Source organism: Rhinolophus hipposideros (assembly GCF_964194185.1).
Source record: "Rhinolophus hipposideros genome assembly, chromosome: 13".
Lineage (NCBI taxonomy): Eukaryota > Metazoa > Chordata > Mammalia > Chiroptera > Rhinolophidae > Rhinolophus > Rhinolophus hipposideros.
This window is the reverse complement of record NC_138059.1, coordinates 75,390,584-75,407,947: the sequence shown is the minus strand read 5'-3', so window position 1 is coordinate 75,407,947 and position 17,364 is coordinate 75,390,584. Positions and strand designations below refer to the sequence as shown.

Below are 17,364 nucleotides of genomic sequence, written 5' to 3'. Positions count from 1 at the left end.
GGCACCCTTAAAATGGGGTGGGTTCTTTCCAGCCCTTTAACAGGGCTCACTTCCATACATATTGCTCTATTCCCGTCCTAGCCACTGGGTGGCGACAAAGCGCCACGGCGCCCTCCGTCTTATCTGTTTTTCTACGCAGGCGCGGTCCCGGGAGCGCGCACGTCACGGAGCCTACCCGATCACAGTCGCTGCAGCCACTCACGTCGGTCAGCTGCGATTGGGCAGCGGCACGTCGCCCCCACACTGAGGAACAGACCCATGTGGAAGCTGCTCCCGAATGCGGGCCCGGCCCGAGGTGAGACGGAAAGGGAGATGCCCGAGGGCCGATTTCCCAGGGACAGATACCGCGGGCGGAGAGTCTGAGGAGCGCTGCTTTCGGCTTGGCCCCGCCCCTTTTCCCGCTTTCCGGCGCCGCTTCCATCCCCTTCCGCCCGGCTGCTGCGGGGGTCGGTGCGTCGTGCGCAGGGGCGTGGCGTCGTGCGCGGGGGCATTGCGTTCTACGCGAGGGCAGTGCGTCTTGCGCGGGCGATGCGCTTTCGCGGGCGGAGTGTTGGCCTGGGCGGGCGGTGCGTCGAGAGCGGAGGAGTGGCCCGTCGGGCGTGAGGGGCGGAGCGTCGGGCGTAGGGGGCGGAGCATCAGGCGAGAGGGGTCCGCTGGCTCCCGAAAGGGGGCCGGGCTCCTCGGGTGACAGCGGCCCCTGCGGGGCGGCAGCCCGCCGAGGGACGGCCGGCGTCGGCTGTGGCGCGTAGCGTGTCCACCTGTGAGGAGACATAGTACGTCACGGCGGTGACACCAGGGGTTCGCTCCGGGAAGAAGCTGCGGTGCCTCCGGTGACCGGCACTCCGGCAAGCGTCGTTTCAGCGCGTTTCTGAGCCAGAATGACTGGGGCAGTGGGTGTTCTCTTTGCGCAGTCCGGGCGCGGGGGAACGGTGAGCGGCGGGCGCGGGCAGGGGGCCGGGCGGGCCCTCGCGCGGTGACGGCCGGTTCGCTGACTGAAGGCGGGCGGAGGAGGACACTGTCGCCCGCCGCGCAGTCCTGCCGGCACGCGGGTCCTCGGGCCTGGGGGCGGAGCGGGGGCGCAGGCCGCGCGCTCCCCGTGACCGCCGGGCCCGGCGCACCCTCCCGTGCCGTCCCGAGACCGCTCAGCTCGCCCATCGCTGGCGGTGCCGCCGTTAGCACCCAACGGCAGCGCGCCGCACGCGTGCGCGTGGCTGGTCTGAGCGCGCCCTGCGTGGATCTGCGTTCCCCGCGTTTGCTTCTGTTCCTTACGTGTTCTTCTCGCTGTGGCACCCCCGGCGAGGGCAGGTTCCCGTAATACTCCTGCTGTGCTTGGTAGTTTTTTACATTATCTTTGCCCGGTGGACTTTTGAATTCGTTTATGAAGGTCCCCACAGAGCACAGTTGACCCTTGAACAACGCAGGGGTTAGGGGCGACGACCCCCACACCCGCGCGCGGGTAACTTCAGTCGCCCTGTCTTAACGCGCATTCCCACCGCGCAGTGCAAAACCCCCTTGTTCACGGGTCAACGATATTTTGATTTTGTTTGGTACCGCGTTAAATTTGTATGTTAATTTGGTCGAACATTCACACTTTGCAGTATTGTTTTTTCCTTATAAAAATGGTAGGCTTTCCCATCTAATCTTTTGCATCCTTCGGTGAGGCTTTAGTAGAAAAACACGAGTTTGATTTATAGAGTTGACTATTAGCATTTAAATAGCAAAATAAAAATATTTTACTTAAATATTTGCCATACCTGTTTTACATATGCACTCATATATGTGTCAGCATGTATATATACACGTATGCGTTTATCAATTTATTTTATTTTAAATTCTCTTAGAACCATACAGACTTTTGACTGGTGTTGAGTACGTTGTCGGAAGGAAAAACTGTGGCATTCTAATTGAAAACGATCAGTCAATCAGTCGGAATCATGCTGTGTTAACTGCTAACTTCTCTGTAACCAACCTGGTATGTTACCAATTGTATTCCACTAGCTCAAGCAAGCGGTTGAAATCACAAAAATTACCTTGGCCCATATGTAAGAGAGTTTGTGAGATTTTTCATAAAGCTGTTAGATTTTTATTTTAATGTTAAAAAAATTAAATACTTAAAACATTTTGGCAGTGGTATCAGTGGTGTTTGTTTATTTGATATTTGAAGTTTGTGCTCCAGTATTTTACTGTTCTAATTTAGAAACTCAGAGGAAGTAGGGCATATTTATATTTATTTACTTAAACTTATTTACTTATATTTATTATAAGTTATAATAAACTTATTTACTTATATTTATTTACTTAAACATTTAATGAGTGCTTACTGTGTGTCAGTTTCTGCTAGGCCTAGGAATAGAGCAGTGAACAGATTGTCCTGTCTCCTGATTTAGAGTATGTTTAGCCCTATGAACACAAGGATTGCCTGAATAAGGTAGGTTTTCACAGTGGGAATTGATTTGTTTTATTGTGGAAAACAGCTGTTGCTTATGCCCCACAGCTCTTTTGAATGGCTTTGAGTTTGTGTTAGTTGCTTGTTTTTGTTACAACCTTAGACAATAAAGGTAATACAAATATATACAAAGAGCTGTGCTCATCATATGCTGGTGGTAATAAGAAAGAAAAAACGTTTTTAGCAAACACTGCGTATCAGCAAATGCTGGATCTCTTCAGTGATCTTTAGGTTTTGTGTCTCTGTTCTTAATAGGTTTAGAAAAGCTGTTGAATATTTAGAGTGGTTAAACACTTTAAGTTATTTATTGATATGTTTTTCAGAGTGAAACAGATGAAATCCCTATATTGACAATAAAAGATAATTCTAAGTATGGTACCTTTGTTAATGAGGAAAAAATGCAGACTGGCCTTACCCGAACTTTGAATACAGGAGATAGAGTTACTTTTGGAGTGTTTGAAAGTAAATTCAGGTAAGAAGGTTTTTTAATTGACATTAAAAATGGACAGCTTTATTTTGCACTAATCAAAATTCAAAGGACACCTGATTGAGTTCCTACTTAGCGCAGTGGTGAACTTTGTATTACATGTGGTCTGTGCCTCTTATCAGTCACAGGTAGGGCGTGACCAAAGTAAGAGATTGAGTGGGCTGTGGGAATCTTGAGCTACGTTCCTTTGATGCCACATACGTGAAGGTATAATGTTAACTTTAATTGTTATTTTTTCTTCATTGCAACTCCAGATTTAGGAAGTGATGATTTCATTAGTTAGAAAGTTTAAGAATACATAAAAATTAAAATAACAGCATGTGACGTGAGCTTCAAGTTTAAACTTCTGTAAGTTGTCATCTCTGTAACTGTGATACTACAACTTTATGTAACTCGTTTCCATTTACAGAGTAGAGTATGAGCCTTTGGTTGCATGCTCTTCTTGCTTAGAAGTCTCTGGGAAAACCTCTTTAAATCAAGCAATATTGCAACTTGGAGGACTTACTGTAAACAATTGGACTGAAGGATGCACTCACCTTGTCATGGTATCAGTTAAAGTTACCATTAAAGTATGTTGAATGCCTTGTTATTATATTAAAATAAGTTCTGTGAATTTAAGCCTACTCTCTCACTATACAGTCATTTTTAAAGTCATTTACTTTAAATCAACCATAATGAGTTGTAGATTTCTACATGCCAACCCCAATGCCTTTGTGTACCATTGAGGCTAGAATGGCTTTTTGATACTGTATTTATTGTGTGAGTCACGCAGAAGCACATAAAATTGTTTTTCAGAGTTTTGATTTAGCATTTTGAAAAATGACTTATGCTGTCTCTTCACCAAGAAGTTTATACAGTGCATAGTTTGTGTTTTCAGTCTAAGAGCAAAGCAACCAGAGATCGACTACCAGTTTTCAAAGTTAGCATCTGACGTCTCCTCTGTCAGGCTGTCTTTCTCCAGTCTCTGTCATCTCATTTCAGGCTCTTCTGTTTAGTATTTTTTTGGTTTAAAGCCCTAATCACAAATACTTTTTAAGGTCTTGTAGTTTAATATTACCCTAATGTATCTTCACCTTCTAGAGAATTGTAGATTATATACTTTTAAAAGATGCTGACTCTTCATTAAAACAGTGATACACTTTGGTGTGTTTTCAGATTTTGCATCTTCGTCAGATTTGGTTATACCCAAAGCTAATTGAAGAGAGACACTGGGAGGTGTTGGTCTCCTTTTATCCAGGTTGATCGTGGATATGTAGGATTGTTTTGGGTTAATATCTACAGAGAAAAGCAACAAATATTTAGATGCCTTTATTAGGTGATAGGAAAATCCTTTAATACCTAGTATAATTAATTAAATCAGAATGTGTGGATTATAGCGACAGGTATTGTAGAGAGGGGCTTGCTCTCAGATGGAACCTCAAGTCACCCTTGGATCTTGGTGGTAGTATGTCTGACCAAGGATCTTTTCATCTGTGTGAATTAATTAAATTGACTTATAAATTTAGCAGAGTACTCATTTATGCTGGTGCACCCACAGATAATAGATTCATAAATCAAAATGTCCACTTAGTTTACAGTACGGTTGCACCCTTCCAGTGATCAGAATACTTACGTGTGGATTCTAAGATATGGAGGTGCCTGAGAAATGGAAGAGGTAATCATGCCCTTGCTTGGTGGGTGTGAAACAGGAGCCAAGGCAGTGAGATGGCCCTGAGGGATGTTTTGCTGAGTCCCGGGCAGACCTGAAAGCTGGCACCCTTCACGAGCACACACGCCATTCCAGTGACTGGGATTTGCTGGCCACCCTCTGGCTCTCTCCATCAGAGGACTGGAGACACACCAACAAAGGCTTGCAGAGCAGTCCTCTTTTTCAATATTTCTGATCAACCATGTGCCAAAAAACAGAACTTTGTCGTTTTTTTGGTAAATTTTCCAGAAGTGCAGTTTAGCTTATGTTTTTAAAATCATTGAATGTTAAAGCCAAAAGGTAACCTGAGCAGCATTCAGGTCAGTTTTTATTTTCTGATGAGGAAACCGACGCACAGGACTGAAATCCTTGGCCCAGGATTCTGTGTGTTGGATCCCCCTCAGTCCAGTGTTGAACTGCACACTCCTGCTTCATGCAAGAAGTCAGTTAGGTCATTCACATTGGAGGTTGGTATCTTTCAGATTCTGTTCTTGAGAGACACCCCAGATTGCTTGCTCATATTTAGGTCAAACCCCATGTGATTAGAAGCATACTTAAACAAATTCTTTAGCTGGATTATTTTCTAGAATGAGGTTGAATCTTCCTTTTCATTTTCATTGCCAATAGTAGTATTTTCTAATCTACATCAGATTATTTTAATATGTATTATTTGAGGCTTATGGCTTAATTCACTTGCTACTTGAATCTGTATATATTTATTTTGAACTTTTGCCAAACCTCAAACAGTTAATTCCTTTACTTTCTTGAAAAGACTATTCCGTAGTTACAAACTGTTGGAGAGACAGTTGAAAAGGTCTTCTCTCTCCTGATACTGTTTTCTCTAGGGCAGATGTTACATTACTTCAATCCTAAAATATACTTTTTAACATTTCAATGTTGTTTTTTAAATGGAATACATTTTAAAATTGACTTATATTTTGTTATGTTGCTCCAACCCCCCCCCACCTCCACCCCCGCGGCTCCCCAAGCAGTTTTTAAATTACCATATTTTGCCATGTATAATATGCACCCACCTTTTGGGCCCAGACTTTCAGGGAAGAAATCTTTTGTTTTAACTTTTTAATTCAAATTTTTTATTTGTTTTTATTTAGATACTTGTTTTTTGTATTATAAAATAATTTTAGTCTTTTTTTTTTTTTTTTTTTTTTTTTTTTAAAGAAGGCACAGTTTCAAAGTGGCCCATGCGGGGATCGAACCCATTGAACCGGCAACCTTGGTGTTAGTAGCAACATGCTCTAATCAACTGAGCTAACCAGCCAGCCAGCATTTATTTTTTAACATATTATGGCACAAGAAATTTTATGTAACAAATAATTACAAAACACAAGAACAGATACAAGGTACAAGAAATTTTATGTACAGGTAGCAAATTTTACCATACGCATCATAGAAGGCCAAGAACTCTTAGTCGTTGCAAGTTTGTCCTAAGTTCACCAAAACTGATGACCATATTCCAGGGTATTATTTTGCATACAGATATCATTATTGATTTCCAGAGTTGCAATTTTAACTCATAAGCATAAATAAAAAAATTAAAACCATTTATATAGATACCAAATTAGTACTACCCATGTATAATGTGCTTCCTTTTCCCTCACAAATTTGGGCAAAAAGGTGTGCATTATTACACAGCAAAATATGGTACTATTATAGTTGGTGGCTTCTTAAATTGATTATGTAGGGATTTGTATACTAAACTAAGCAGTGACTGAGTACTGACTTCTATGTTGTAGATTGTGGCTTCTTTATAAAGTTAGAGATTAGAGAAAAAAGGAATAGAACAGCTCCTTTGTAATTTATAACTTAAAGTTTTTCTTTAAAATAGGTAGCATGAGTGAATACATGGACTCACATGTGTTTTTTCTTTTTAGACGATATGTGCACTCATTTGTGGACGTCCGATTGTAAAGCCAGAATATTTTACTGAATTTCTTAAAGCAGTTCAGTTCAAGAGACCGCTTCCCCAACTTGAAAGGTATATTGTGTGTTTTACATAAAACATGACAAAGTACGATGGCACTGGTTTTGTTTAGGTTAAGTCCCCCATTAATGACTTTTTTCAGGATGTAATGCTATAGTTCAGTTTTATTAGGAAAGTTTTTTGCATGTAAAGAAAGGATCGGGAAATGCTCAGTTGATAGTTTCTGATCTCGGTGAAACAATGCTTCATGTGTGCAGGTATTTAAAGAGGACACAGAGGTGCAGACCTATAGAGTTTGTGGGTGGGGAGCCCTGCTCCCCCACCACTTCCCTCTACCGCTCCCCCCAGCAGGAACAGCTCCGTGGTTATGAGTGGAGCTCGTTTCTTCTGACAGTCAGTTGCAAAATAGCTTGCTGGTAGTTTTATAGGAATTGCATTGAATTTATAGATCAAGGTGGGAGGAAATGACGGCTTGACAATATTGAGTCTTCCACTATCCCTGAGGTGAGAGGCTGGTCACTTACGAATAGCTGTTGCAAAAGATCTGATTATATAGAAAGTTGAAACTATGGGTTGAGGAGAAGCTTAAGAATTAATCTGATTTTACCTCTATTTTCTTTTCCCTCATTATCATGGACGATTAGGATAGTTTTATAGCATCCTTTAAAGAGCTAAAGTATTATATTTTTAAATCTCACTTTGGAAATTTTATTTAAACTGACAGAATAATGTAAGTTTTAATTTCCTGAGATTCTCCAAAGAGATTTATATTAAAACACTTAGAGTGGTAGTTCACAGAATTGGAATAAGAACATTATTAATGCATAATAGAATTTCATCTTTATGATTGATGTTTCTTTCAACATTTTTGTAATTCATATAACTTATTTGAGTTATATACAGAGTGCCAAAACAATGCATACACATTTTAAGATGTATACATGTATATAGCGTATACATAATGTATACACTATTAAAATTGTAATACTCAGCATGTACTGATAACAAAAGATGAATACAAGCCATGTGCATGCATTGTTTTGGCACCCCCCAGTGTATTTAATTGGATCTTGTTATTATCTACCCTTGGATTATGTATTTTCAGGAAATAATGAACAGTGCTTTTATTCTGTGTGGCACCTGTCCATATTTTTAGAAAAAGCGTTTAGATACTTTTTTGTTATTTTTGTCCCAGATAAAAACTTATTTTTTAAAAATCATTTAATGATATTATGGAAATTAAGTCCTTTAGTATCTAGATAGCCACTTCATTTACAAATTTAATGGCACACATACAAGTAGCATATAATTAGAATATACTCTAATTTTGTTTCTACAGTTTTTACCCACCTATTAATGAACCAGCTATTGGAAGTGAAAATATTGACCTGTCAGGACGACAGGAAAGAAAACAGATCTTCAAAGGGAAAACATTTGTATTTCTGAATGCCAAGCAGGTACGATTATAAGCTACATTTTCCAAAAGAAAACATTCATTATAAACTAGGACAAATTATTAGTATTATCAATGGTTGTTAATGCTTTTTCTTCTGAGATTTTGTGTAGAAGTGTGAAGTGGAATGAAAATTGCCCAGGCACCAGAACCTGCCCATTGTTCATGTACGTGATTATTATATCTGTTAATTGGCCAATTAATTAACTTTATATAAATAATGTAAGCTGAGGGGAACATAAAACTTTGGCTTAAGTTCTAACTTGTTCAGTTGGTAAACAGCTGTCAAATGTCTTCTGTGTGCTGAGATGGGGGGTTTGGGTTGTAGATGGGAAGTGATGCAGGTACCCACAATGGACGTGCATGTGGGGAGCCCTGGACACTGCGATGGTACCCAGCTGCAGGGCTTCCTGTGACCCCGGCATCTTCTCGGAGTGGAACAGGCCAAGAAGCACAGCCAACTCTACTTCAGTTCTGCTTTTATTTTACTTCCAAATCAAATTCTTAGCACTTTTACAATGTACTCAAAAAATTGATTGTGGCTATTTTATTACTTTTTTCTTTTTCTTTTCATTTATAGCATAAAAAATTGAGTTCAGCAGTTGTTTTTGGAGGAGGAAACACTAGGTTGATAACAGAAGAAAATGAAGAAGAAAATCGTTTCTTTTCAGCTCCTGGAACTTGTGTTGTTGATGTAGGAATAACAAATTCACAGACCTTCATTTCGGACTCGCAGAAAAAATGGATTCAGTCAATTATGGATATGCTCCAAAGGTACAGACTTACTCTGTATTAGTAAAAAAAAAATGTGCAAGTAGGCCATTTTGTATATAATTTTTGTTGCATTCCACATAACAATGAAAAGTATTACAATAATTAAAAAGATGTGTATGGTATCTGAAAATTTATTGTGACTTAGTATGCTAGCAATGGAATATCTATTCATAATTTAATCTCAGTATTTATTTTCTGCCTCTTAATTTTAATAGCATTTGTAGAATTTACCTTTCTAAATTAATGAAGTAATATTTAAGTTTTTCTGTAGAATGTGTAGCAGTTGAGAAAGTTACAACTCAAATGTAAATTTTTTTCTGAAATTGCCTCAACCTGAAATGTATTTGTCACTTGATGATTATTACCATTAAAAATGCATATAAAAATTTTTATCTGTCTTATATAAGCTATTAAGGGAAAGGAGGAAAAAGATGTCAGGTATCTTAGAATAGTGTTTGTAGTGGGGAGGGAGAGTGTGATTGAGCTAAATCGAGTCTTTGTTTCCCACTCTTTATTAGGGTTAATAATCTTAGCACTATTGGAGCCAAAAAATACTGTGAGAATGTCAGACTTGGCAGTATGGTGACTACAGTTCTAGTCACCCAGCAGAATGCAATTAGGGCTTCGTGTACTCAGATGCCTAAAAAGCCCATAGCTACCTCCCTACGTTATTCTTTTTTCCTGTCCCAGGAATCCTTCTGACGGTGGAGATCACTTTTTTTGTCTTTTATGGGTTTGCTGAAGGAAAGAGTAAAATTTCAGTTATCTGCATCATAAATATTTTACTTAATGGAGAGGTACGCATATTTACTGCTGTGAAAAAGAAAATACCTGCATAACAAAGATGCCATCTTACTACTACAATCAGAATTTCTGTGGTTCTGTTATGTTTTAGGCTAGGAATACAATGGTAAACAAGGTAGCCATCGGAGCTTGCTGTCTATAGGGAAAGAGACACAGATGAGTAAACGGATAATTACAAATGTATATAAAGGAAGCGGGGGACAGGGCGAAGGGGAGACGTTTATTCTGGAGAAGGCCTCTTAGCTCCGTGCTGTCTCAGAGCCCGCAGAGCAGCAGCAGGAACAACTGCACTTATTAGGCCACTATGTAGCACGCCCTGTTTGAGGAGCTTTGTGTGCATAAACACGTGGACCTGTGTGTCATTGACTATCACGTCCCCACGTGCACAGGGCCAAGGAGGTTGAGGAGAAGTCAGGGATGTGACCAGGCAGTCTGGTTCCCAAGCTCATGCCCATCGCCATTGCGTCTCACTGCCTGTCCTGTGCAGAGACTGAGGGGTGCAGGGCTGCTCAGAGGTCACAAGCACGAGGTGACACTGGGTACTCTAGTCTTTAGCCCTTGGGTTTGGAAGGAGGATAATTTTAAAGTTTGAGGAAGACATCACTTAAAATAACCATCCACTTAGTCCAAGCTGTTGGAGGTGCAATTATGGCTAGGAAGTGGCCCGTGAAGCCGACTGTTGGTGAAAATCATACAGCAGGGCGACCTCGGGGCTGCGTAGTGGCTTGCTGTCTTGAGCTGTCCGAGTGAGTGTAGCATGCCCGGGTTAAACTCCATACATCTAGGGGGACAGGACAACCCTGGGTTTTGTCCTTACTGAGATGTGTTCCCAGAATCCTAGCTCACATTCAGAGCTCTTCCTGTTAGCACTATAATTATTTCTCTTTATCCTCTCCTCACCCATTTCGCAGCTTTGCACAAATTGGATGAGTCATAATCCTTGGTTCATGAGACGCTGTCATCACTGAACCACTAGTAATGCACATGCATTTTGTTCACTGATTATTTAGTAGTTATTTAAAACTAGGTAATGTGTTTGAGAATCTGCTCCCTCCCCCAAAGTACAAGCTAGATCCTTGACCATAAGTATGGCTGTCTAGGTGGTTCCCCTTGACCAGCTTCCCCTGCGTGGGAACCTGTACGTGATTGTTCATAGCAGATTTACTTGTCACTAAAACTGGAAAAGAAAGAAGCAGTTGCCCAGTCCTTTAGCAGGTGAAGAACTGGGCAAAAGCGCAGCCGCGCGATGGGGCGTAGCTCCCCAGTGGGGAGGAGGCCTGTGACAGACACAGCTTAGTGGCCTCTAAGGAATTACGCTGAGGGATGGCTGTGTGTTACATTCCCTTTGTTCTGTACAACAGTTGTCAGTCATGTTACAGACTGATAAAAGGTAGGTTCACAATAAGATTCCTTAACACATGTAAGTGGGTAAAATGATTTATTAAACTGAGAATCATGACAGGTGTGTGTACAGCTTACATATATGTAATTGTCCTTCATACTTTCTCCTTTCCCCACTCCCTGCTTCTTTGTTTTATGTTTTATCTCAGGATTTTAATAGAACATAGATTTGCTTATAAAAATCTATTGCTTCATATGGCTATTACTGTTTCCTCTTTATTTTGAAAATTACAGAATTTTAGACCTGGAAGGATCTGTAGCCTTTACTTGTTAGTCACTGCAGGTGACATAACTGAATTAGTAAAACATGGTGGACTTGCTCGTGTGACATTGCTCCGGGGAGCAAGCCAGCACTCTGTGTATTTGAAATTCTCTCCATATCATAAAACTGCTGTTCCTCTTTGGGGGGAAAAAAGATTCAGCTTGACATCATCTCAGTAAATTTGTTAATTGGAAGATATTATACTCATACTATTTTATTCTTAATAGGCAGGGTCTTAGACCTATTCCTGAAGCAGAAATTGGATTGGCAGTTATTTTCATGACTACAGAGAAGTACTGTGATCCTCAGGCCCAGCCCAGTCCAGGTAATTAAAGTGTTATTTTATCGATTCTTCGGCAACTTTATTTATTAGGTAAATTGATGATAGGCTCTCTGCACATAACTGTATACTTACCAGGGCTGACCATCTTCACTGTCTTTTAAAACTCACCTTTTCCATCCCATCATTTATTCGTTCAATAAAGATTTGTGGCTGCTGCATCCTGGGTACTGTCCTAGGTGCCCAAGACACAGTGGTGAATCAGGTCAACAAGTTGCCTGTCACTGTGAATGGTATACTGTAAAGGTCAGACGCAGACAGTTAGCAGGCACGCAGGCAGACTCTTCTGGTACATTCTGTTCTGGCCAGGCGCCAAGACAAAGCTGCAGTGAGGTGATGGAGCAGTGGGAAGCGGGCTCCCCTGGGTGGGCGGTCGGGGTGGGACTCCCTAGGGTGTAACAGCAGAGTCTCGTGCATCCTGCATGAGGAGAAAGGCGGCATGGCAGGATCTGGGGGCAGAGTGCCAGTGAGGAGGAGCAGGCTACAGCGTGTTTGTGGAGAATGGGTTCCCCGGGCAAGGACAGAAGTGGGGACACGAGTAGAAAGCGCTCGTGGCGGTCCAGGTGGCGAGCCTGGTGGCAGTAGTGGAGAAGCAGGAGGAACAGGGTCAGGATGTATTTGGGGTGTAGGCCCAGCAGAGCTTGCCTGTGGTGGAGTCAGAGACAACTGGTAGGTGTGGGCATGAGTGACAGGTTGGACGGCGGTGCCATGCAGTGGGATGAAAAGTGCATGCTGCCGTCATCCAATGTTGGTGTCGCCAAGCCAGGGTACTCAGGCAGCAGCCCTTACCCTTCATTCCTTAAGACACGTCCCCCACTTTTCTTGAAAATAAGCTATGTTCCTGTCACGCTGATTCATTTCTTCTTTTCTTCTTGCTTTTTTACCTTCGATAGTTGTACGTTTCTTCTCCTTAGGAACTCTTCTCTTGTTTGCCTAGCTATCAGAGCACCCACTCTGGAGTCCTGTGTGCATTTACTTGCTTCCTGGTTCTTAGCAGTTGTTGGACTTGAGCCACAAGACAGGTTAGGACAGCACTGCCTCGCTGTCCTCTCCAGGGGTGTCGTTCACAGTGTGGCCCACTGAATGGTCACCATGGAGTTGGACAGTGTCCCAGCTGAGGGTCTGTACTCTTCATCCTGGTTTAGACATGTTAGAAACGTGCTGAGCCATTAGATCCTAATGACCAGGAATTAATGAGGTGTGTAGGGCATTACTAGTAATGATTAGTAATAATAGCAACTGTCTTTTGAGTTTGCAGAGACAGAAGTAAGCGATTTTTATATGTCATCAAAATTTAATCTGCAAAACAATCTTTTTAAGATAGATGAGATCATCTGCACTTGATAAATGAGGGAACTGATGTACGGGGAGGTTAAGAAATTAGCCAAAGGTCATGTAGCAAGTCATTTCATTCAAACTGACTCTTCAGGGGAAGCTATTAAGATATACTGTGGTGCAGATGGCATGTATTTCAATGTGTAAAGTTTTGAGAAATGATGGTGTGGGCTTGACGGGAAGCAGAGTAAAGGATAGATACCTCATAAAAAAGTTGACCAGCTAGTATTTTACTATTTGGATAAGAATGCTTATTCATCTGCTGTCTCATATATCCAGTGAGTATACTAGGTATTTTTCTGTCTGTATTTAGCTTTCAACTATAAAGTTATAAGTGTTTGTGAAGTTTTCAGTATTTCCACATAAATTATTTTGCTAGAATTGTGGCATGATGAACATTCCCAGAATTCATCCTTAGAGGGCAAAAGTGAAAGACCAACTCTTCAGCCTCTCTCAGTGACAGAACTACTTCTGTGTGGATACCAAAGAGAGCCATGTGTTTGGAGAAGCTGCACAACCTTTAGAAATAGCATCGCTGTAGATAGGATTTTGTCACAGTGGATTTCTGTTGTGTTACAGAACAAAACAAAACAAAGAAAAACCTGTCAGTAATTTCAGGCTGTAATAACATAACAGAAATGTACGAAACAGAATCGTCTGTGTCTAACTGAGTAGCTGCCCTTGTTCCAGCCTCTATTTGGGACAACTGTCCTTCGTTTCTCTTTTAGCAAACTAGTTCTCAGAAACTTTTTTCACGCTTCAGAAACTTTTTTCAACGCAAATTTATTCTCTGTAATTCAGAATATTCTGGAGCGCGGCCAAGGCATCTGGGTTTTTTGTTTGTTTTGATTGATTTTAAGCTTGTGTTTCTCATACAAGTGCCAGAACCACCGGGTCAGAATATCTAGGGAAGGACTAAACTAGAGAGGAGCTTTTTTTAATGTAAATGAGGAGACCCCTGACTACAAAGGTCAGTCATTTCTTGTTTTTACAAGACCTGAAATCCTCTCTCTGCAGCTTCTGCTCAAGAGGCCCACTGCCTTGAGAAGCTCCCTTCTCTCAGCCGCTGCCCTGTATGAACCTCCATGTCTGCCTTTCTGGAAGGCAGCAGAGGTCCTGCCTCTTTGTTCATCTCTACAGATAGTGTTTCACTGTGCCACTAGAATCACCTTCCCTTTCAAACTTTGCTCGCTCTCATCAGCAGAGTGGATCTCTCAGCCCTTTTCTGGACTTCTGTCTCCTCCCATCCTCATCTTGTAAAAATACACCTCCCTACACACTCCATGTGCTGCATTATGTGCAGTTCTCACACTCCTTGACCTTGCTCGGCCTGGTTCCTGTTCCTAGGACACCAACTCTGTGGTTCCACATCCAACTCGCCCGACAGACACTCGTGTCTGTCGACAGACATTCATGAAGTTTTCTAGGTTTTCTCTCCTGTGACTCACCTCCAAGTCAGATGAATTACTCTGTTTTCTGTACACGAGTAACTTTTTTGTTCATTCCAGTTAGAGTTTCTTCCTACTTTGAAATGTAGCCAGTTTCCATGCCTCTTGCAGCCACTAAATTGATTGTAAACTCTTGCTGATGTTGGATTCCCTGATAGCACCAAGCATAGGACTTGATTGTAGTCGGTATGAATATTTGCTTAGTTGAAATAATTCTGGCATACAAGATTATCTTTGCCAGTGTGGAGCAACAAGATTTTATCATCTACTGTTAGAAATGTATTTATCGCTGAAAGGACCTTAGAGATCATCTAATCTGTCTTCTTATTAGAAGGTAAGAGATCTCAAGGCTGACAAAAGTTAAAGTCTCATAGATATTTCATGCCCAAGCTGTTCCTAAAATTTGGGATTTCTGACTACCTGGCCAGTACCTTTTCTATTATATCATTTCACACAGAAACAGTTCTTAAGGTGTTGGTAAAAATCTACCTTAAAATTAAAAGTGTGACTTGTTGCATATATTCACAGGTGGCTCTCTGTGGGTTCTAAGTCATAGACGTCTGACTTACAATTTCAGAACACAGCCAGTTTTGATGGAACAGAGAGAAGGCATGTCGCCTTGCCTCCCCTTTCCCCTCCCTTCTTTTCTCCTTTCCTTCCATGTTCATTCATTTACTTATTCAAAGAGTGTGTATTGTAATTATTCTAAGCACTGGAATAAAGAGGTGAGCAGTTCAAAGCAGATCCCTGCCCTCATGGAGAACATTGGACACAATCTTACTGTTGACAAACATTACTTATTCTTGGTCGTTGGATTCCATTTATAAATGTTTCTTTTAGTGATTATGTAAGCATCCATAATTATAATTTTGGGCAAAATTCTGTGCAAGCTAAAATGAATTTTAGGGGTATGTCTGTTTAAGGAAATGCCAGTGAGCTCCTCAGGTGGTCACATAAGGGAGTGGCAGAAGTCGTTTAATACCTGAATTTGGAATCAGTAGTAAATGTGTATTGAACACATCCCCACCATGAGGACCTAACAGTGATCATTTAGCTTAGATACTTGTAAATGTCAACTTTTAAAATTTTCAGTTGACAGATTGATTCCATTCACTGACATATCCACTACTCAGCAGACCTTGCTCAGGGACTGGGGGGAGAGAGTGCAGCCGCTGCTCCAGGCCCAGCAAGGTAGGGACGTGACAGGTGAGCGAGGTGGTGTAGAGTGAGGCAGCGATGACTGCTCCCTGGCACCTTGTCCACCATGGGCCACGCCTTTTTCTGAGTGCTGTCCGTATATCAGTTTATTCTGTCCTCAGAGCAACTTGTGAGGAAAGTGTTATAGTTACCCCATTTTGTAGTTGAGGAAAGTAAAGCACAGAGGTTAAATAATGCCTGTCGTACAGCTAGTGATGAGTGTGTTAAAAGTGAATAGAGTGGTGTGAAGCCCGTTACAGGAGCCAGGACGAGCAGCAGCCACTTCAGTGCAGGAGGGTAGAGACACATGTGCCCGAAGACTGGCACTCAAATGAAGTGCCATGAAGTGCCATGAATGAAGGCTATTCTAGTAAATAAAAGCATGAAGTAATCGTGGTTTTCTGTGGGAGCCAAAATTAATATCTAAAACTGTTTATGTATTTTTTTCAAATAGTATATTGCTCCTAAAAATTAAAAACACGTTGATTTTGATTTGTGTAGGTGGCAGGGCAGGTATACTTTCTGTGGGAACGAAATGCAATATTTTGTTCTACTGACTTAAAGCATAGTTTGATTTGGAATGTAAGTTGATTATTTAAGTCGATAATACTTCCCCTCGAAGTATTTGATGTAGCTGTAAAATGATTTGGTTTCGATAAGCTCATCACAGTCGCCAACAGGCTGCTGACAGGCCTTCATGTTAAGTATTTGTTGGCTCCACTGGCTGGAGACGACCGTGGGCTGTCTTCCTACAGCATGCCACAGGCTAACAGTGGTAAGTGACCAGAGGTCCATTTTGTGTTCAGCGGTTGTGTTCTTTCTTTCCTTTGTGTGATTTACAGGATTCAACGCGAAGACTCCTGGGCTGAGCCTTTCCCAGTGCCTGTCTGTTCAAGAACAGCCACTGCCAAGCACCCCAGTGAACACCACGCCATGGGAAGCTGACACAGAGTCAGAGCAAGCAGACACCCGGTAAAGCTTCCCTGCTAACAACTGGATCAGTAATTGAGTCAGTGCCTTTATCAGGTCATTTTGTGGAAGATGAAGCCTGGGAAAGAGGGATGCTGGGAATGTATATTTTAGGTCAGGAATCAGCAAGCTGATTTTCTCATTTTCCATTTTTTATTTTTTTACATGGAAATAATTTTAAAATCTTAAAAAAGCAAAAATTACCTAGAATTATTGCCTCATTTAATGTGTAAGAGGCTCCTAGGTTGATATTCTGATTAGGGATAGGGTAGTTTTTCATGGAAGAGCCTGCCTGACTGTATGTGCCGTGGGGATGAAGAAGAGAGAGGAGCATTGGTGACACGGGGGGCTACTTCTGGGGAAATTCGCTGAATAATTGTGTTAAGGATATTATGTTCTAAAGCTATATTACATTGTACTACTTAAAGGACTTTGTTTCTAGATAAAAAGTGCTGTAAACCTGAATTACTGTGCAGTCTTTTCTTTTGCTACAGTATGGATTTGAGTGAAAGGCCAAAAGAAATCAAAATCTCCAGAATGGAACAACATTTCAGGATGTCTTCACAAGACACATTCACTGTGAAGGAACCCCCCAAAATAGGCTCCAATAATAACACCGTGGTATCAAATGCTCTGGTTAGGATGAAAAGTCCACACTGTCAGCTTTCACCAACTAAGTGCCCAGGTGTAAACAGAAGTAGAGATCAGGATTCCCAGCAGCCGCAGACCAACTCCATCAGAAACTACTTTCTCCCGTGCACCAAGAAAAGGTACGTTTTTAACACCACTTCTCTGTGTCTCTGAAAATCTGTAGTACTG

At 41.6% G+C, this 17,364-nt stretch overlaps 1 protein-coding gene across 6 annotated transcripts in view; it reads left to right on the top strand.

The window, feature by feature from the left end:
- The first annotated feature begins 147 nt into the window (after window positions 1-147).
- The window catches only part of NBN (nibrin), a 33,748-nt gene continuing 16,531 nt past the window's right edge, over window positions 148-17,364 (top strand). Inside the window, exons 1-10 of one of the 6 annotated variants that reach the window (XM_081071021.1) lie at window positions 148-295; window positions 1,842-1,972; window positions 2,770-2,918; window positions 3,343-3,502; window positions 6,513-6,616; window positions 7,902-8,019; window positions 8,596-8,789; window positions 11,484-11,581; window positions 16,419-16,548; window positions 17,040-17,315. In XM_081071021.1, coding sequence (XP_080927147.1) covers window positions 259-295; window positions 1,842-1,972; window positions 2,770-2,918; window positions 3,343-3,502; window positions 6,513-6,616; window positions 7,902-8,019; window positions 8,596-8,789; window positions 11,484-11,581; window positions 16,419-16,548; window positions 17,040-17,315 — 1,397 coding nt within the window. In that variant the 5' untranslated portion in view covers window positions 148-258. Of the gene's footprint in view, window positions 296-494; window positions 930-1,841; window positions 1,973-2,769; window positions 2,919-3,122; window positions 3,141-3,342; window positions 3,503-6,512; window positions 6,617-7,901; window positions 8,020-8,595; window positions 8,790-11,483; window positions 11,582-16,418; window positions 16,549-17,039; window positions 17,316-17,364 lie in introns of those variants that run through there. The other 5 variants (XM_081071022.1, XM_081071023.1, XM_081071024.1 and 2 more) reach the window with 5 other exon arrangements.